Source organism: Jaculus jaculus, chromosome 3 (genome assembly GCF_020740685.1).
Source record: "Jaculus jaculus isolate mJacJac1 chromosome 3, mJacJac1.mat.Y.cur, whole genome shotgun sequence".
Classification (NCBI taxonomy): domain Eukaryota; kingdom Metazoa; phylum Chordata; class Mammalia; order Rodentia; family Dipodidae; genus Jaculus; species Jaculus jaculus.
In genome coordinates, this window is record NC_059104.1 from 168,916,337 (window position 1) to 168,937,733 (window position 21,397).

At 48.3% G+C, this 21,397-nt stretch overlaps 1 protein-coding gene across 1 annotated transcript; it reads right to left on the reverse strand.

Annotated features, from left to right (window-relative positions):
- Positions 1-590: 590 nt before the first annotated feature.
- Positions 591-15,394, reverse strand: Dnajb13 (DnaJ heat shock protein family (Hsp40) member B13). Its single transcript, XM_004656282.2, has 8 exons — positions 15,261-15,394; positions 11,713-11,816; positions 10,469-10,630; positions 6,505-6,662; positions 5,085-5,198; positions 2,618-2,731; positions 1,480-1,556; positions 591-873 (listed from the first exon to the last, which is right to left on the reverse strand). Exons 1-8 carry the CDS (start codon positions 15,326-15,328, stop codon positions 720-722), a joined length of 951 nt encoding a protein of 316 aa, XP_004656339.1. The 5' UTR covers positions 15,329-15,394; the 3' UTR covers positions 591-719.
- Positions 15,395-21,397: the final 6,003 nt, after the last annotated feature.

Below are 21,397 nucleotides of genomic sequence, written 5' to 3' on the forward strand. Positions count from 1 at the left end.
AGGGGTGCTGAAACTGGGGCAAGGCAGGGTTGAGCCAGAGCCCGGGTTCCCCTGCCTCCCAGAATGCTGGCCCAGGGATAGCTTGGAGCCTATCCTGCAGTCTAGGGATGGAGGGTGCATGTGTTCTTGAGGTGTCCTCTAGTCATAGCTCGTGATTCCACAGCAAGTGGCCCAGTTTTGCCACAGACATCTGAGCATTTTTTTTCCCATGCCTTGCCTTTCTGTCTCCATATTGTGATATAGTACATTCTAGAAACTTCTAGATATCGTGTGTCACCAAAAGTCAAGAGTAGAGCTGGGCATGGTGGCATACGCCTTTAATCCCAGCCCTTGGGAGGCAGAGGAAGGAGGACTGCTGAGCTCAAGGCCACCTTGAGACTACATAGTGAATTGCAGATCAGCCTAGGCTGAGTGAGACCCTACCTCAAAAGTCAATGATGGAGTTGCGGACCCTAGCGGGTCGCACATCCCTGTCCATGACCAAGGGCTCTGAAGCCCCAGGGAGGGTAGTGGCCTATTCTCAGGAAGCCAGATTGGCCGTCCAGCTTCCTAGGACTGCAGGAAGTTCCAGGACACAGGAGATGGGAAAGGAGTCTTTTATTATCTTAGCCCGGGGTCCCGTGCTGGTCCACCCTCAAAGGACATCTGCAGGAGCTGGCTTCCCTGTATGGCTGGGGCTGTAGGGTGGGTCACACCCAGCCAGCCCTCACCCCTGAGGGTTAGGTGAGCAGAGCCTGGCGCAACATCTTCCTCTTCTGGGGTGTGAGGCGGGTAGGAAACTGGATGTCGAAGAAGATGAAGAGGTCACCCTTCTTGGTGGGGTCCTCGGGCAGTGGCATCCCCTCACCTGGTACCTGCTTGAAGTACTTGGGGCTGACATAGGGAAAAACAGAAGAAGGGAGCAGAGCGGTTGCCAAAAGTGGCATCTAACAGGCCCGTGCCACCCCAGGTCACGGAACCATGGGAATGGGGTGTCACTACAGCTTCCAGGATGGGAAGAACAGTTGTGCTTTCTTGGAAAAGAACATCGGGACCATAGCTTAAAACTAGTGAGAGCCTGACGTGGTGGAGCACGCTTTTAAATCCTAGCACTTGGGAGGCAGAGGCAGGAAGATCACTGGGAGTTTGAAGTCACCCTGAGACTAATTCCAGATTAGCCTGAGCTACAGTGAGACCCCACCTCTAAAAACAACAACAAAAAACTAGTGAGAAGTTTGGGGGTGGACGCAGCCGGAAACGCCCAACGCTGGGAGGACCTCTAATCTCCACTGAGGCTGCAAACAAATTACAGCAGGACATTCCTTTTGCCAGGTAAAGCAAGCCAGGTTGGCCAGAGCGTGGGGTGCATCTCGGCTAGCCTCTCTTTCAGCAGAACGTGTTCTGCATAACCACCAGGCAGGCCTCTCTGGCTCTACCCACTTAAGTCTCAGCCCATCCCTTCTCATTGCTGCTGAGCCCAGGGCAGACAGGCAGACTCACTGGACGATTTCATTGATGGGGATGTTGAGCAGCCGGTCATCCAGAGTCTTCACCTCCACGGTACAACAGGTGAGGGCCTGGGGAGGTTAGGACATAGGATGGCTGCGGAGAGGGTCACTGGGGCCCTTCTATTGAGAAAGCATTTATGAGCCTATTTGGGGCCAAACTTTGAGCTGGGCACCAGGGAGGAAAAAAAAAAAAAGACTTGAACTAAATGTGAATGAGCCAGGTGTGGTGGCGCATGCCTCTAATCCCAGCACTCAGGAGGCAGAGGTAGGAGGGTCGCCATGAGTTCGAGGCTGCCCTGAGACTACACAGGAAATTCCAGGTCAGCCTAGGCTACAGTGAGACCCTACCTCGAGAAACAAACAAACAAACAAAAAAAACCTAAATGTGAATGAGCTAGGCCCTCAATATTTGGAGTTCGCAGTGTGGTAGGTCAGATGAATGTTGGGAGAGTTATGATGGGGGCTGAACAGATGGTTTAACACTTGCAAAGCCTAAGAGCCTATGTTTGACTCTCCAGGTCCCACACACAGTGGTGATAGGCGCAAGGTTGCACACGCACACAGGTGGTGCACGTGTCGGAGTTTGCAGCAGTTGGAAGGCCTGGTGTGCCAATATTCACTCTCATCTCTTGCTCTCTCTCTCAGAAAAAAAAAAAAAAATTACAAGCCGGGCGTGGTGACTCACGCCTTTTAATCCCAGCCCTCGGGAGAGGCAGAGTCAGGAGGATCACCAAGAGTTCGAGGCCACCTGAGACTCCATAGTGAATTCCAGGTCAGCCTGCACCACAGTGAGATCCTACCTCAGAAAAACAAACAGGGAAAAAGAAGAAATTACAAAACAAAAGAATTACGATGAGCTCTGTGGGAGCAAGGAGAGTCCTCGCCATTCTGGAGTGTGAGGAAGGCCACAAGGTGGTGCTGGTAGCAGCAGATAAGCTTCTTTAGAGATGAAGAGAGGGGCAGGAGGGCCTGTTGTGAGGGTCTGTCCAATACCAGACCGCAACCGTGTGCTGGGGAGCGGGGGACCCACAGGACCTTGATGGCAGGGGCCGGGGAGATACAGTTGAGGCTGGCACAAATGGGGCTTGGCCTGGGCCTCCGCGAGCTGGTCCTGCGCTCTGCCCACTCACCTTGCCCAAAGGGATGGAATACACAAAGAAGAGATTGTCGTTCTCCCTGCAGAAGCGAGGGTGGAGCTTCTCTTTCACAATGAAGATGATGTCAGCTGGGATGATGTTGGGACCCTGGGCAGAGAAAGCCAAGGGTGACGGCAGAGCCCTGAGCTGGAGAGAGGACAAGTGCCCACAAGTCTCTGTCTGCTAAAAACTTAGGAGTGGGCTCGGGGTTAAAGGCACTTATTTGCAAAGCCTGTGGTCCCAGGTTCAGTTCCCCAGTCACCCACGTAAAGCTGGACAGGCATTTGTTTGTGGCAACAAGAGACCTTGATGTACATACATGCACACACATATAAATAACAGATGAAAATATATTTTAAAAAAATTGCTTGGACACCACAAGACAGAGGTAGGGGGATCGCTATGAGTTCAAGGCCAGCCTGGGACTACAGAGTGAGTTCCAGTTCAGCAAGAACTAGAGTGAGACCCTACCTCAAAACACCTCGTCCCCCCCCCAAAAAAAAAAAGATCCTCAGGAATGTTGCTTCTCCTTCAGTGAGTTACCAAACCTTCCCAGGTCTCTTCTGGCCACTGGGGCAGAGTCATCAGATAGCTCCATCTCTCAGTTATTCCTCAGCAAGGTCAAGACTGGCAAGAGGGAAGCCCAGAGACTGAAGCTGTGGCCCACGTGGGGAAGGGAAGGAGGGCTGCCCACGGCAGGTGATTTGGAATTACGTACTTGTGATGATAAGGTCTCACTGTGCAGTCCAGACTGGCCTGGAACTCACTATGTCACCCAGGTTGGCCTTGAACCCAGAAGTGATCCTCCTGCCTCATGCTTCCCAACTAGCTGGGATTGCGTGTGAATCACTGCACCTAGACTGAGGGGTGGTTTATTGTTTTCATTTATTTATTTTTGGTTTTTCAAGGTAAAGTTTCACTCTAGCTTCGGCTGACCTGGAATTCACTATGGAGTCTCAGGGTGGCCTCGAACTCATGGCAATCCTACCTCTGCCTCCCGCGTGCTGGGATTAAAGGAATGCACCAACACACCCGGCCATCTCTCTCTCTCTTTTTAGTTCTTTGAGGTAGGGTCTCATTCAGTCTCATTCGAGCTCAGGCTGACCTGGAATTCACTAGGTAGTCTCAGGGTGGCCTCGAACTCATGGCAATGCTCCTACCTCTGCCTCCCAAGTTCTGGGATCAAAGGTGTGCGCCACTACACCCTGTTACTCTCTTTTTACAGAGTGGGAAACTGAGGCCCAGAGATGGAAAAGACTTCTTCAGGTCAAGATCACCAGAGGTGAAAAGAAGATTGGGCCTCACCTCCAGTGCCCTTCCCAATTTTCTTCAGGGCTTCTCTGAGTAAAGCCCAAGCATAAGAGGCACTCAGAACCATTTTGTTAGTAATTAAATACTTATCTGTGAAAAATTAAAACGACCGTCTTGAGGATGCTGAGTCCTCAAGCGCTGAGAAGTGAGATGCAAAGGGATGGAGTGTTCACAGGCAAAAGAGATGAGTTCCTTTGCCCATACCAGCCACCCACTTTCTTCTTATCATTATTTTTATTGATTTGAGAGGGAGAAAGAGGAAGAGAGAGAGAATAGGCGTGCCAGGACCTCTAGCCGTGGCAAACAAACTCCAGATGCATGCATCCCCTTGTGCATCTGGCTTACGTAGATCCTGGATAATCGAACCTTTGGAGCCTTTGGCTTTGCAGGCAAACGTCTTAACCGCTAAGCCATCTCTCCAGCGCCACCCCCCACTTTCTTGGCTATGAAACATTCACTTCTAAAAACAAACAAAGAGAGCTGGAGAGATGGCTTAGCGGTTAGGACGTTTGCCTACAAAGCCAAAGGACCCAGGTTCATTTCCTCAGGACCCACATAAGCCAGATGCACAAAGGGGGTGGATGTGTCTGGAGTTCATTTGCAGTGGCTGGAGGCCCTGGTGCATCCATTCTCTTTCTATGTACCTCTTTATCTCACTTTCTCCCATAAATAACTAAATAAATAAGCCAGGCATAGTGGTACACACCTTTAATCCTAGCACTCAGAAGGCAGAGGTAGGAGGATTGCCATGAGTTCGAGGCCACCCTGAGACTGCACAGTGAATTCCAGGTCAGCCTGTGCTAGAGTGAGACCCTACCTGGAAAAATTTAAATCATTTTCTCCTTCTGTCTCAGTATTCCCACTGCCTAAGCCTGCCTTACCTAGCCAAATTCGCTCTCTCTCTTTTTTATAACGATTTTGTTTTTAGTTTTTTTATTTATTAGAGACAAAGAGAGGGAGAGAGAGAGTGTGTGTGTGAAAATGGATGTACCAGGGCCTCTAGCCACCAAAAACTCACTCCAGTCACATGTGCCGCCATGTGCATCTGGCTTACGGGGGACCTAGAGAATTGAACGGGGGCCCTTAGGCTTCGCAGGCATGCGCCTTAACTTCTAAGCCATCTCTCCAGCCCAACTTCTCCCTCTCTTACCTGGTCCCCTTCCTTCTCAAAGGTGATACGTGTGCCCTGCCTCCAGCCAGGCTTCACATCAATTGTCAGGATCTTGTCCTTGATGGTGGAAGAGTACCTGTCATCATTCAGTACCTGCAGCGAGAGGGTGGAGGGTGGTTTTCTCAGCTCTCCATGACTCTCCCTCCACCTTTGCCCATATAAAAGACACTGTGGGATTTCAGCTTGGGCTTGCTCAGTCACCATGGAGATGAACTGCCCTGAGCCATATATATATATATATATATATATATATATATATATATATATATATATATTTTTTTTTTTTTTTTTCATCGAGGTAGGGTCTCACTCTAGCTCAGGCTGACCTGGAATTCACTATGTAGTCTCAGGGTGGCCTTGAACTCTTGATGATCCTCCTACCTCTGCCTCCCGAGTGCTGGGATTAAAGGCAGGCTATGTCCTCAGGTGGGAGCTGTGGCCTATGACACCAACACAGTCACCACAAGCCTGGCCACTAACAGATACACACTGAAAATGTACTTAGTTTCTCCCTTCAACTCCCAGAAGCCCGGGACAGTTCTTGGAATCCCCAAGTCTTCACCAGTGTTCCTGGAGCTCCTCTGTCCCTCACTGTCCACTCCAAGTCCACCACAGACTGCAGACTCAAGCTTCTATGAAGTTGTCATCTGATAAGGACAGGGACTGGTCATAAGAATGTCCCAGACTTCTCGACTTGTCTGAGTTGCATGCAGCACAGTCCCCCAGCCAATTCCAAGTCACGTGAGCCACCCTTGGAAAGTGTGGCTCCAACAACCATCTCCCCTATGGGCCAAGATGAGGAGACCTAGCAGAGCGCTGGGCCACAGGACAGGGTCAAGCTAAGGGCTGAACTCAGTGACTCATGAGTCTTCTTCAACCTGTCACCTTGGAGACCACCCCAGCCCACCCTGCTAACAGAGGCACACAGCCTTAATTAAAGCCTAGGGTTGCCAGGCGTGGTGGCACATGCCTTTAATCCCAGCACTCGGGCCACAGAGGTAGGAAGATTGCTGTGAGTTCGAGGCCACCCTGAGACTACATAGTGAATTCCATCCAGGTCAGCCTGGGTCAGAGTGAAACCCTGGTAATGCCCCAGTAGCAGGATTCACAGGGGACTCCTCCCCTGGAACACAGACTCCTGACTCCTCCACTTCCCACAAGGGTGGAGCTGGTCTGAGACAAGAGGGGTCCTTCCCTAGCTGGGAGGCAGCAGAGGGGACTTACTAAGAAGAAACCCTCAATTATCCTTTCCAAATTCTAAAATGTAAACTTGTGAGTCTCTCCATCTAAGATGCCATCAGACACCATGCCTGGCTCTCTAGTTGGGGTGAGGGTGGAGGTGCAGGGAGGGTGGAGGTGAGGACAGACCGTGGCTCCCAAGAACTAGGCAAGTACTCACCCTCCGGGAAATCTTAATTTTTTTGGTGCAGCCAAAGAATAAATCCTCCAGGGAAAGATAGAGATCCCGTTCAACTGGGGGGTCCTGCTTCTGGACCCCTCGGCCCCGGAGCCCCCCAAAATTTAAATCCACTTCATGTCCTTCTGTATCAAAAAATTCTATGGGACAAAGAAGGGTAAGAGACTATGTATAAAGACTCACAAACACACGCCCAGGGTGACATGCCATGCTCCCTCTTGCCTCCTCAGGACCTGCCCAAACAATGCATCTCATCTTACCTCTCAAACTCAGAAACTTTTTTTTCTTTTTGTTTTAAAGATTTATTTTATTTATTTGAGAGAGAATGGGAATGGGCACACCAGGGCCTCCAGCCACTGCAAATGAATTCCAGACACGTGTGCCACCTTGTGCACCTGGCTTATGTAGGTCCTGGGGAGTTGAACCTGGGTCCTTTGGCTTTGCAGGCAAGCACCTTAACCACTAAGGCATCTCTCCAGCCCAAAGCTTTTTTTGTTTTTTTCAAGATAGGGTTTGACTGTAGTCCTGGCTGACCTGGAATTCACTATGTAGTTTCAGGGTAGCCTTGAACTCATGGTGATCCTCTGCCTCCCTAGTGCTAGGATTAAAGGCATGTACGACCCACACCCAGCACATCTGGCTTTTTAAAAAATTTGTTTTGTTTTTATTTTTATTTACTTATTTGAGAGTGACAGACAGAGAGAAAAAGGCAGATAGTGGCGCGCCAGGGCCTCCAGCCACTGCAAACGAACTCCAGACACATGCGCCCCCTTGTGTATCTGGCTAACGTGGGACCTGGGGAACCGAGCCTCGAACCGGGGTCCTTAGGCTTCATAGGCAAGCGCTTAACCACTAAGCCATCTCTCCAGCCCCACACCTGGCTTTTCTAATTTAAGAAAGAAAAAAAAAAAAAAGGATTGAGGCTTTGAGGCTATAGAGATGGCTTGGTGGTTAAGGCACTTGCCCACAAAGCCTAAGGACCCAAGTTCAACAGGTTCAATTCCCCAGCGCTCACATTCACATAAGCCCTTTGTTTGCAATAGCTATAGGCCCTTATAGGCCCATTCTCTCTCTCTCTCTGTATCTGCCTCTTTCTCTCGCTCAATAAATAAATATATACAATACTTTTTAAAAGGATTATTTACATTTCTCGTAATTATTATCAAGCATTATGTCCCCATTGGTGGACATACTGGTCCTTGCCAGCTACTCCTGCCTCCACCTGAGTCTTCTCTGCTGTGGGGTCTCTAGAGCTAAAAGGAACATTTCTCTAGCCTTCCCGCAGCCTAGCTTTGACTTCTGTTTACGAGGTGAGAACTAGGCCATTTGGAAGTCAGAAAGTGGTGGAACTTGGCTAGAGCTGCTGAGCACTGGCCAAGATGTCACTGGGTTTCTCTACAGCACTGTATCCTGCACCCCGCCCCCCCAAACCATGCCCGAGTGTCATGCCTGCCAGAGGCAAGCAGAGCGGCCATGGTGGCAAATGGTTAGCGCTATGATTATAAAAACTGCCATACTGTGTTCTGGAACACAGCAGGGTGTTCTCTGATTCCTTTTTTTTTTTTTTTTTTTTTTGGTTTTTAAAGGTAGGGTCTCACTCTAGCCCAGTCTATACCTGGAATTCACTATGTAGTCTCAGGGTGGCCTCGAATTCATGGCAATTCTCCTACTTCTGCCTCCCAAGTGCTGGGATTAAAGGAGTACGCCTCCACGCCCGGCCTTCCCTTCTTTTTTTTTTTTTTTTTTTTTTAAATTTTTAATTTATTTATTTGAGAGCGACAGACACAGAGAGAAAGACAGATAGAGGGAGAGAGAGAGAGAGAGAATGGGCGCGCCAGGGCTTCCAGCCTCTGCAAATGAACTCCAGACGCGTGCACCCCCTTGTGCATCTGGCTAACGTGGGACCTGGGGAACCGAGCCTCGAACCAGGGTCCTTCAGCTTCACAGGCTAGCGCTTAACCGCTAAAGCCATCTCTCCAGCCCCTTCCCTTCTTTTTAAATATTTTTATTTTTATTTTTTAATTTACTTATGAGAGAAAGAGAACGGGCATGCCAGGGCCTCCACCCATTGCAAAAGAACTCCAGACGCATGTGCCACCATGTGTAGCTGGCTTACTTGGGTACTAGGGAATTGGACTAGGGTTCTCAGGCGTCACAGGTAAGCAACTTAGCTGCTAAGCCATCTCTCCATCCCTCAGGTGATTTCTTTTTCTTTTCTTTTTTTTTTCTGTATTTTTTGAGGTAAGGTCTCACTGTAGTCTAGGCTGACCTGTAGTTCACTATGTAGTCTCAGGGTGGCCTTGAACTCATGGTGATCTACCTACCTCTGCCTCCTAAGTGCTGGGATTAAAGATGTGCACCACCATACCTGGCCTCCCAGTGATTTTTTTGTTTGTTTGTTTATTTTTATTTATTTATTTGAGAGCGACAGAGAGAGAGAGGATGGGCACGCCAGGTCTTCCAGCCACTGCAAACGAACTCCAGACACATGCACCTGCTTGTGCATCTGGCTAATGTGGGTCCTGGGGAATCAAGCCTCGAACTAGGGTCCTTAGGCTTCACAGGAAAGCGCTTAACTGCTAAGCCATCTCTCCAGCCCAGTGATTTTTTAACCATTCAATTCCCTCTGTTGAACCCCGGTTTCACAGGCTAAAAAATTATGTTTGTGCTGCTGATTTCTGAGGAATGCACATCTGCACGTGAAGTTGCATGCAGACATAAAAATGAATGAACAGGGCTGGAGAGATGGCTTAGCACTTAAGGCACTTGCCTGCGAAGCCTCAGGACCCAGGTTCGATTCCTCTGGTCTCATGTAAGCTAGATGCACAAGGTGGCACATGTGTCTGGAGTTCGTTTGCAGTATCTGGAAGCCCTGGTGTGCCCATTCTCTCTATCTCCCTTTCTCTCTCTCTGTCTGAAATAAAAATAAACAGATCTTTGGAAAAAATGAATAAAGATTCATAAATAGCATAATGTTGAAGTATTATTTCAAGTTAAATTAGGTTAACAAAAAGTTAGTGTGGGGCTGGAGAGATGGCTTAGTGGTTAAATGCTTGCCTATGAACCCTAAGGACCCTAGGGACCCTGGTTCGAGGCTCAATTCCCCAGGACCCAAGTAAACCAGATGCACAAGGTAGTGCATGCATTTGAAGTTCATTTGCAGTAGCTGGAGGCCCTGGCGCGCCGATTCTCTCTCTCTCCCCCCTCTTTTTCTGTCAAATAAATAAATAAAAATAAAATAAAATACAAAGATATGCAAAGTGCCTGAAGTGTGCTGTGTGATTTGACTTGTGGTTTATCGGTCTCATTTGCCTGGACCTGTGAAAGCAGGCCAGCTTCTTCTGCCATTATGGAAACTCGCCTGGATCTGTAAGCTTCAATAAATCCCTTCCTCCATAACTGTGCCTGGTTTAGAAGTGCATCTTAGCGAACCTGAAGCTGTCTGCTACACTACTCAAGCCTGACTACCTGACTGATCCTCCCCAGGATCTCACAGGAAAAGCCAGAAGCGGACTAGGGGGAGTTAAAGGCACTTGCAAAGCCACATGGCCCGGGCTCGATTCTCCAGTATCCACTTAAAGCTACATGCACAAAGTGGCACATGTGTCTGGAGTTCATTTGTAGTGGCTAGAGGCCCTGTGGCATGCACATGCATGTACTTAAGCATTCATGCACACACACACCCCACACACAGTCAAATACGCAAATTAAAAAAAAAATTTTTTTGTTTTTGTTTTTTTGAGGTGGAGTCTCACTCTAGCTCAGGCTGACATGGAGAATTCACTGTGTACTCTCAGGGTGGCTTTGAACTCACAGCAATCCTCCTACCTCTGCCTCCCAAGTGCTGGGATTAAAGGCGTGTGCCACCATACCCGGCTAAAATATTTTTTTTAATACATTGTTTATGGTTTCTCAGTAATTAAAGGGACTTAGAGGTCTTTCTTACCACTGAAGGGGTTGTCTCCCCCGAAGAATTCATGGAACACCTTTTCAGGATTGCCATGGAAGACGTAGCCCGATGTCCATGGGGTCTGGGATCCAAACTCCAGAGGAATCCCGCCCTTCAGGCCCTCCTCTCCAAACTTGTCATAGATGCTTCTCTTCACAGCTGTGGACACACGTGCCCTTGAGGAGGGGTCCAGCCTTAAGGGAGGGATGGGGGGGCAGGAGAGCTTGTGGGGGGCAAGACTAGCCTTATTATCCGTACCTGCACCTGCCAGTCTCTAGCACAAGATCCTGGAAGTTAGACAATCAATTTCATATGTATAAACTTTAGATTCATTCATCCCAAAAGATGAACCCTACAGCCCAGAAGGAAATGAGAACAACAACAAAAAAAATTTGCATATGGGTGTAGCAGGGAGAACTGGAAAGCTGTGGGTCAGGCCACACACCTAGGTTTGGTTTTAGTCAGTTGTCACATCTGCCGTCTGAACTTACAAATTTACAGAGTTTTGAAATCCTAGAGTCCTGACAATTCAGAGCTGGAGAAACTAGTGTTCTAGGCGTTCTGCGCTGTATCCACAACCACAGTGCCCAGGCTGTTCCTGACAGAGGCCAGATGGTTAATCATTCTTGCCCCATACATCTGATTTCTAGAGGAGGGAGATTTCTTCGTGGCTTCTGGCCTCTCTGTCCCCCTACTGCTGTCCCTGAGGAGAGTCTGGGAAGGAGGAACAAGCGTGCCAGCTCAGCATGGGCCTTCTGCCCCTGGGCAGCCAGCATGGGCCTCAGGAAGGCTCATTCCTGCAGGGCATGAGGCACACAGGGAATGCATCTGCTCTTGTTCCGCCCTAGCTGGGAGAGTGCTCAGCCAGCCCACCTTAGCGTGTGGCTACCAAGAAGGATCGCCTTCACTCTGCGTTCCCTCTTAAGGTGTTCAGATTCCAGGCAGAGAGGACCTTTCCCTGCAGAAAACTCAACAGCCTGGACACTTTATTTTCTTTGCAAGCAGAGAGAAAGAGAGACAGAAAATGGGCATGTCAGGGCCTCTAGCCATTGCAAACAAACTCCAGACACATGCCCTCCCTTGTGCATCTGGCTTACATGGGTCCTAGGGAATCGAACCCGAGTCCTTTGGCTTCGCAGGCAAGCGCCTTAACCACTAAGCCCTAAGGAACAATCTTAATGGTGCCGTGGATGACATCCACTCTTAAGGCGACTCTTGTGCTCAACCCCACTGTCACTTACGGTCACTCAGCACGTCATAGGCTTCTGCTATCTGCCTGAATGCCTCCTCTGCAGTCCGCTCAGATGTCTTCAATGGGTGGGTCTTCAGGGCAAGTTTTCGATACCTAGAGGAGGGATACCGCAGCTCACCTGCTTCTGAGGACTTCAAAGATCTGCTTAAGGCTGGGTGCTAGCCTTACTATGAGCCAGGGGTTATGACACAGGAAGAGAGAATCTGAACCTGGTATAGGAAGTGTAGCCAGCTGACAGCTTTGGCAGCTGCCCCCTGGGCATTTGTTCTGAGGCTGTACCTCCCCAGGCTGCCGCAGCCCTGGCCTTAAGGATGGTAGGATTTGGTGATGGTCCCCCCGTGAGATGGAACATCTCAGGGTTATCTCCACCCCCCCCCCCAATGTAGGGTTTCACTCTAACTCAGGCTGACCTGGAATTCACTTATGTAGTCTCAGGGTGGCCTCGAACTCACGGTGATCCTCCTACCTCTGCCTCCCAAGTGCTGGGATTAAAAGCGTGCGCCACCACGCCCAGCTTCGTTGTTTGTGGGTTGTGGAGGGGCAGAACTTCATGGCTAGGAGCATGAGCTTTTCAGCTCATGGTCGCAGGGAAGAGGAAAGGGGAAGAGAGGGGAGAGGGAAAAAGAAGGGAGAAAAAGAAGACAGAGAAAGGAGAGGAGAAGAGAGGAGAGGGATGTGGGGGCCAGGCATACCTTCAAAAGCCAGCTTCGGTTACCAAGTTCCTCCAGCTAGGCCCTACCTCCTAAGAGCCCACCCAGCTATGCTGGGACTCGTCTGTTGACACGTTAGTGTCCTTATGATTCACAACCAGCTGGAAATCAGGTCTTTGGAGGACACTTCGTAGTCAAGCCATACCTTCCGCTAACAGGCAATCTTGGCTTAAAGATTCTCTCTCCCACAGGCCACACTCACCATCCAACGCTTCCTCTTCTCTCTCCTTTCACAGATACTGGATTTGCACTACAGTCTAAAGTCTTTCTTCCCCTCGTCTTATTTTTCCAAGGTAGGGTCTCACTCTAGCCTGGGCTGACTTGGAATTCACCACGTCATCTCGGGCTGGCCTGGAACTCACAGTGATCCTCCCACCTCGACCTACCAAGTACTGGGATTAAAGGCTTGGTTTCCCCTCACGTATACTCCCTCCCTCGTCCTTCACACCTAATCCCATTTTGGTGTCTGCTTTTCAGAGGACCAGGATGGACAGACTTCTTGGTAAGGGGAGATACAATCACGTATACACAGAGTAGTGAGCCCCGCAGGCCTGGACACTGTCTCCCAGGTTGGGTTTGAATGTAAAATGTTCCCCATAGGCTCATGTGTTTGAACACCTGGCCCTCAGGTGATGGTGCTAGAATAAGACCCTACCTTGAAAAATCCAAAAACATTGTTACAGGGGAAAAGAATTAAGAACTGTTGTTTGAAACATATGCAAGTCTTTTAATCACACCTCATATGCACAATGATTTCTGGGCATTTTAAAATATATTATCTCATCTAATACATATATATCACTAGCTGTCCTGAAACTCACCAGACTGGCCTTCAACTGGCAGTGATTCTCCTGCCTCTATCTCCTAAGTGCTGGGATTAAAGGCATGAACTGCCACTCCCGGCTTTAATCCTATTTTTATTTATTTTATTTTTTGTTTTATCGAGGTAGGGTCTCACTCTAGCCCAGGCTAACCTGGAATTCACTGTGCAGTCTCAGGGTGGCCCCGAACTCATGGTGATCCTCCTACCTCTGCCTCCTGAGTGCTGGGATTAAAGGCGTGCGCCACCACTGCCCAGCAATAATCGTATTTTTAATACCATGACAACCCCCTTTTTTAGTGAAAACCTGAAGCTGACAGATTGATGTGCCCATGCGCTGAGTGAGCAGGCAGGAGAGCCTGGATTCAGCCTTGGCCTTGAGTGACTGCACTGTTTATTCTTTTCTTCTTCTTCCTTTTTTTATGAAAGAACGAGCAAGCGCGAAAGAGAGCGGATTGGCATGCCAGGGCCTTAGCCACTTGTGCGCATGTGCCACCTGTGCATCCGGCTTACGTGGGTTCTGGGGAGTCAAACCTGGGTCCTCAGGCTACACAGGCAAGCGCCTTAACCACTAAGCCGTCTCTCCAGCCCTGTCCTTTTTTTTTTTTCCTTCATCTGCTTCCCCTCCTGGTAACCTTTCCCTCTATGAGTCCCTCTAGCCGGTAAGATTCCCTGAACGGTTGTTGATGTCACACACTGCACTGAATTGTGCTGGAATTGTGTCTTGCTTCCCCGTCTGCCCTGGAGCCCCTCCTCTGCAGTCACCCTCAACTTAGGTCCCCTACAGGACCCAGGCCAGGGAGGGAAAAGTCCACGAACAGCAACCTTTGGGAGAGATGATGTCTGACTACTGTCTGCCATTTGCCATTTGCATGACCTTGGGATAACAACAGCATTTACCTCAAAGGGTCATTGTGAGGATAAAATAAAACAATGATGGAATGTTCTCAGAATAGCACCTACACATTCAATAAATGAAACTACTATACGTGCTGGGTGTGGTGGCGCATGCCTTTAATCCCAGCACTTGGGAGGCAGAGGTAGGAGGATCACCGTGAGTTCGAGGCCACCCTGAGACTACATAGTGAATTCCAAGTCAGCCTGAGCTAGAGTGAGACCCTACCTCGAAAAACCAAAAAATAAAAAATAAAAAAAAAACTAGTATACAATTCTAATTAAGTTATCCTAGACACTTTCCTTTTTCATTTATACCTTTGATAGTCTAGTTCATTGCAAAGTTCATTCTTTTCCCCTCTCTCTAGCCCACTGAAGAGCTTGAATTCTCCTTTAATCCTCATCTTTTTTTTTTTTATTAACAACTTCCATGATTATAAAAAATACCTCATGGTAATAGCCTCCCTCCCCCCATCATCTTTTTTTTTAAAAAATTTTATTTATTTATTTATTTATTAGAGAGAGAATGGGCGTGTCAGGGCCTCTAGCCAGTGCAAATGAACTCCAGACGCATGCGCCACCATGTGCATCTGGCTTACTTTTGGACCTGGAGAATTGAACCCAGGTCCTTAGGCTTTGCAGACATGTGCCTTAACCCTCTCCAGCCCTCATCTTTTTTTTTTTTTTTTTTTTTTTCTGAGGTAGGGTCTCACTCTAGCCCAGGCTGACCTGGAATTCACTATGTAGTCTCAGGCTGGCCTGAGACTCCTACCTCTGCCTCCTAAATGCTGGGATTAAAGGCGTGCGCCACCAAACCCAGCTAAGCCTCATCTTTTGCCTTAATTACCAGGACACCCTAAGAGTCTCTTCTCCTAATACAAGTTTCCAGGCACTGTGCACTTTCCTTTATGTAGGCACCAGAGGAAGAGTGAGGGCTCAGAATTAGCGGCTGAGGTGTGCCCGAGTTTCCAGCCTGCACGCCTCACCCAGCTCCAAGCTAGAATAAGGTATGCAAGAAGCCAGAGAAGGAGTGAGGTTCCCTTTGCCTGCCCTAGACTGGGCAGGAAAGGGGTTTGGAGAGGGTGACCCAGGCCTGGCAGCCACTCAACTTACGCCTTCTTGATCTGGGCATCCTCTGCATTGCGAGTGATCTGGAGCACAGAGTAGTAATCCCGGCCCATGGCTGGCACGCAGTGGGTCCTGGCAGTCCTCAGACTCCAGCCGGGCTGTTAGTCTGCATTCCTTGGTTGCTCCTGACAACGAACTGCACAGGGGCACCCTGGGAGTTGTAGTCCTTCCCTCTTCACCTAGGCTCTCATAGAGGAGAAATGAACAGACAGAACTGGGACTGGTTCTGTGACCCTAAAAAAGGTCACGCAACTCAGAAACGGGAGGGTTGCAGAGTCCCATTTAATTTTTAGGAAGTGCAACAAATTCTTTTAACTTAAAATTTCAAGATAAACTGTATGGTGATTCAAACCTGTAACCCCAATAATTGGGAGGATTAGACCAAACCACAGACATGAAAGTAAAAAGGGGACAAGTGGGGAAGAGGGAGGGAATGAGCAGGAGTGGGAGGAGAGTAGGAGACGGTAATGGGGGTGAATATGTTCAAAATACATTATATGCATGTATGAGCTTATAAAAATAGTCTTTTTTAATATTTTGGCTTTGTTCATTTTTTTGTTTATTTTTAATTTATTTGAGAGTGACAGACAGACAGAGAGAGAAAGAGACAGAGAGAGGGAGAATGGGCGCATCAGGGCCTCCAGCCACTGCAAATGAACTCCAGATGCATGCTCCACCTTGTACATCTGGCTTGCGTGGGTCCTGGGGAATCAAGCCTCGAACAGGGGTCCTTAGGCTTCTCATGCAAGCACTTAACCACTAAGCCATCTCTCCACCCTAGTCTTTTATATTTTATTTTATTTTATTTATTTGAGAGAGAGAGAGAGATTGGGCACATCAGGGCCTCCAGCCATTGCAAACGAACTCCAGATGCATGTGCCCCCTTGTGCATCTGGCTTACGTGGGTTCTGGAGAATCAAACCCGGATCCTTTGGCTTTGCAGGCAAATACCTTAACTGCTAAGCCATCTCTCCAGCTCGAGTCTTTATTATTTTTTTTAATATTTTATTTGCCAGGTGTGGAGGTGCATGCCTTTAATCCCAGCATTTGGGAGGCAGAGGTAGGTGGATCACTGTGAGTTCGAGGCCACCCCAAGACTACATAGTGAGTTCCAGGTCAGCCTGGAGTAGAGTGAGACCCTACCTCGAGAAACCATTTATTTATTTGAGAGAGAAAGAGAGAATGGGCATGCCATGGCCTCCAGCCACTGCAAATGAACTCCAGATGCACGCATTTGAACCTGGGTCCTTACACTTTGCAGGCAAGTGCCTTAACTGCTGAGCCATCTCTCCAGCCCTAAAAAATAAAATGAAAAAAAATAATGAAAACAAACAAAATAAAAATAAATAAATAAATAAATAAACCAAACCAAACAAAAAATAAAATAAAATAAAAAATAAAAAACCTCCAGCACAGGATGGGCTCTTCAGAAGCTAGAAGCTGGGTCCTGAGGAACACATCTTGCCAAGAAGCACAGCACTGAGGAAGTTGCAGCAAACAATGCCAAGGCCTTGGGCGTGTGCTGAGGAGAAAGGAGAGAGGCCCTGCTTCAGCCCCCAGAGAGATGACGACCAAGGGCTCACGACCATCATCAGCTAGAAGCTCACTTGACTTGCCCACGGGCTCCCCCCTAACCTGGGAGTGGGCTTGGACCTGTACCATCGAGGGTCTGCGGCTCTGCCAGACATAGGCCGATGCAAAGGCTCAGATCAAGGCCCAGGCCCAGGCTGCAACGGCAACCACCTAAGCTCCAGGCTCCTGTGAGCCTCCCTTGCAGAAGCTTCTGTATGCCAGAGTGAGGAGAAGGAGTAGTTGTGACCCGTAAGCTACTTAAATCAACTGTGTGGCTCCCAATATGATGCTTTTAGGATACAGAACCACATCTGTGTTGCTCTTGCCAAAGTACACAGCCTAAATCTAATCATGAGGAGATGCCAGACCCACCGCAAACTAAGGCTTCTTCCTCAAATTGGCAAGTATTATAAATAAATACATCAGGGTCGTGAAGGACAAGGAAAAGCTGAGAAACGACTTCAAACAGAAAGTAAATATGCAGAACACGTGGCCCTGGTTTGGATCCAAGGCCACCGAGGAAAGGGTCCTGTATCTCAGCAAATGCATCTTGAGGTATTTAAGAATAATGGGCCAGGTGTGGTGACACATGCCTTTAATCCCAGCACTTGGGAGGCAGGGGTAGGAGGATTGCCGTGAGTTCGAGGCCACCCTGAGACTCCTTAGTGAATTCCAGGTCAGCCTGGGCTAGAGTGAGACCCTACCTCGAAAAACAAAACAAAACAAACAAACAAACAAGAATAATGGGACAAGAACATTTATATATTGCTCCAAAATGAGCCAGAAAGAATGCACACAGTACATATAACCTGTGAATAGACAATGAATAATAAAGCAAGCACAAAAAGTTTACAACTGAGAGATCTGCACAGGGCTATACTGGGATCCTTGGCGCTGTTTCTTTTTGTTTTTGGTTGTTTTTTTTTTGTTTTTTCTCGAGGTAGAGTCTCACTGTAGTTCAGGCTGACCTGGAATTCACTATGTTCTCTCAGGATAGCCTCAAACTCACTGTGATCCTCCTACCTCTGCCTCCTGAATGCTGGGATTAAAGGCTTGTGCCACCATGTCCATCAAGCACTATTATTTAAAAAAAAAAAGGTTAAAAAATTATTTATTTAGAGCTAGGCATGGAGGCACATGTCTTTTTGTTTGTTGGTTTTGTTTTGATTTCTGAGGCAGGGTTTCACTCTAGCTCAGGCTGACCCAGAATTCACTATGTAGTCTCAGGGTGGCCTCGAACTCACGGTGATCCTCCTATCGCTGCCCCCCAAGTGCTGGGATTAAAGGCGTGCGCCACCATGCCCGGCTGGCACATGCCTTTAATCCCAGCATTTCAGAGGCAGAGGTAGGAGAGTCACCATGAGTTCAAGGCCAGCATGAGACCACATTGTGAATTCCAGGACAGCCTGGGCTAGAGTGAGACCCTATCTTGAAAAACCAAAAAACACTTATTTGCAAGGAGAGAGAGATGGGGGAGAAAGAGAGAGAGAATGAGCATGCCAGGGCCTCTAGCCACTGCAAGCAAACTACAGATAATGCCGCTCCACTTTACAGAGCTGGCTTTACTTGGGTACTGGGGAATCAAGCCCAGGTAGTTAGGCTTTTCAGGCAAGCATATAATTACTGAACCATCTCTCAGGCTCTATTTCTCTTTGTAAGACAGAATCTTATATGTATCCCTGGCTGGCCTAGAAATTGTCATGTAGACCAGGCTGACCTTGAACTTGCTTACATCATCCTGCCTCTTATTCACAAGGGTTAGGATTACAGGCATGCATCACTATTCCTGGCCTCTTTGTGCTATTCTTATAAACTTTTCTGCAGGGTTAATTTTTTTTCTAAATAGAGCTGGAGAGATAGCTCAGCCATTAAGGCACTTGCCTGCAATGCCCGACAACCTGGGTTTGATTCCCCAGTACCCATGTAAAGCCAGATGCACAAAGTAGCACATGTGTCTAGAGATCAGTTGCAGTGGCTAGAGGCCCTGACGTGCCCATTCTCTGCCTGTCTGTCTGTCTCTGCTTGCAAATAAAAAAAGATATCTGGGGGGGGGGGTTGTTCAAGGCAGGGTCTTTCTCTAGCCCAGGCTGACCTGGAATTCGCTATGTAATCTCAGGATGGCATCGAACTCATGGTGATCCTCCTACCTCTCTCTGCCTCCTGAGTACTGGATTAAAGGCATGTGCCACTAAGTGATGGCTTAGCGATTAATGTGCTTGCCTGCAAAGCTAAAGGACCAGGTTTGATTCCCCAGACCCACGTTCAGATGCACAAGGGGGCACATGCATCTGGAGTTTGTTTGCAATGGCTCGAGGCCCTGGCACGCCCATTCTCTCTCTCTACCTGCCTATTTCTGTATCTCTCTCTCTCAAATAAATAAAGAAAAATAAAATATTAAAAAATTATTTCAGAATAAAAAGTAAAATCAGGGCTTAGTGATTAAGGCATTTGCTTGCAAAGCCAAAGGACCTCAGTTGTATTCCCCAGGACCCACGTAAGCCAGATCCACAAGGAGACGTAAGCATCTGGAGTTCGTTTGCAGTAGCTGGAAGCCCAGGCACGCCCAATCTCTCCCTCTCTCCCCCTCCCCTTTCCCTCTCTCAAGTAAATAAATAAAAATAAAATATGTTTTTAAAAGTAAAATCAGAGCTTGAGAGATGGCTCAGCGGCTAAGTCACTTGACTTCAGAGCCTAAGAACCAGAGTTCAATTCCCCAATACCCATGTAAAACCAGATGCCCAAAGTGGTGCATACATCTGGAGTCCATTTGCAGTGGCTGGAGACCCTGGCACACCCATTCTCTCCCTCCCTCCCTCTCTCTCTCTGTCTCTCGCTAGGTCTCTTTTCTCTCCTTGCAAATAAATAAATAATTTTGTCTTTGGTTTTTCGAGGTAGGGTCTCACTGTAGCCCAGGCTGACCTGGAATTCACTATGTAGTCTCAGGGTGGCCTCAAACTCATGGTGATCCTCCTACCTCTGCCTCCCAAGTGCTGAGATTAAAGGCATGAACCACCACACCTGGCTTTTTTTTTTTTTTTTTTTTTTCCCCTGAGTTAGAGTCTTTCTCTAGCCCAGGCTGACCTGGAATTCACTATGTAGTTTCAGGGTGGTCTTGAACTCATGGTGATCATCCTACCTCTGCCTCCTGAGTGCTGGGATTAAAGGAATGTGAAACTATGCCTGGCTAAATAAAATATTTTTTTAAAAGAAAAGTAAAAAGAAAAAGAGAGAGAAAGAATGGGCTCACCAGGGCCTCTAGCCACAGCAAACAAACTTCAGATTCATGCGCCACCATGTGCATCTGACTTATGTGGGACCTGGAGAATCGAACCTAGGTCCTTACACTTTGCAGGCAAGTGCCTTCACAGCTAAGCCAACTCCCCAGCCCTTCAAATAATAAATAACTAAATAACTAAAAGTAAAATATAAAAAAAGAAAAGTAAAATCACAGAGTGCAAAATATGTGCACGGGTTCATCTTACACAAAAAAACCTTCAAGTTCTGTGGGCTGGAGAAATGGCTTAGTGGTTAAGCGCTTGCCTGTGAGGCCCTGGGACTCTGGTTCCAGGTTTGATTCCCCAGGACCCACGTTAGCCAGATGCACAAGGGGGCGCACGTCGTTTTCAGCGGCTGGAGGCCCTGGCGCTCCCATTCTCTCTTTATCTAACTGCCTCTTTCTCTCTCTGTCTGTCACTCTCAAATAAATAAAATAAACAAAAAAATATTTTAAAAAAAGATAAAAATCTTTACCTATTGCTGAACACTGTGGCTGAACGCTAATGGCATTTTCAGGCCTGACAGCTAGCTGCAGTGCTCACCATCAGCCACAAGGGGGCGTCGGAGAGGCAAGGAACTAGGCCCCGTGCACGATTTCACTGGCCCGGGGAGCTGCAGATGGGGCGGGTCCTGTCCTTTACCCAGAATGCGTTCCTCCATCCGAAAGGGTGGGGGGGGGGGAAGCTTTGTCTGCTGGAAAGTGGGGTGCCTTCCGCCCAGTGGACTAAGCTATGCAGCACCAGCAACCTGGCTTCGCTCCTGCTCTTACGAGTCTGGATTTTAGAGTAGCTGTCATATGTCACAACCAGGACATCAGCTCTGGAGACCATGAAAAGGGGGTGGCGAGTGTGACCAGTGGTAATGGACAAGAGTAAGCTCACTTCTTAGATGGATTCTGCCTCATCCTATGCCATGGGTGCTTTGCATTCCGTCGAGGTAGGATCTCACTCTATCCCAGACTGACCTGGAATTTACTATATAGTCTCAGGCTGGCCTCGAACTCACGGTGATCCTCTTACCTCTGCCTCCTGAGTGCTGGGGTTAAAGGCGTGCGCGACCACGCCCGGCTCAGTTTCTCACTTCCATTAATTCATTTCGCAAGGAAAAGTGACATCTACTCTTAAGGTCACAATCACATGTCACGTGAGAGAGAGAGAGAGAGAGAGGGTGAGAGAAGTAGAGAAAGAGGGAGAGAGAAAGAGAGAATGGGCACACCAGGGCCTTCAGCCTGCGGCAAACAAACTCCAGACGTTTGCACCCCCTCGCGGCACATG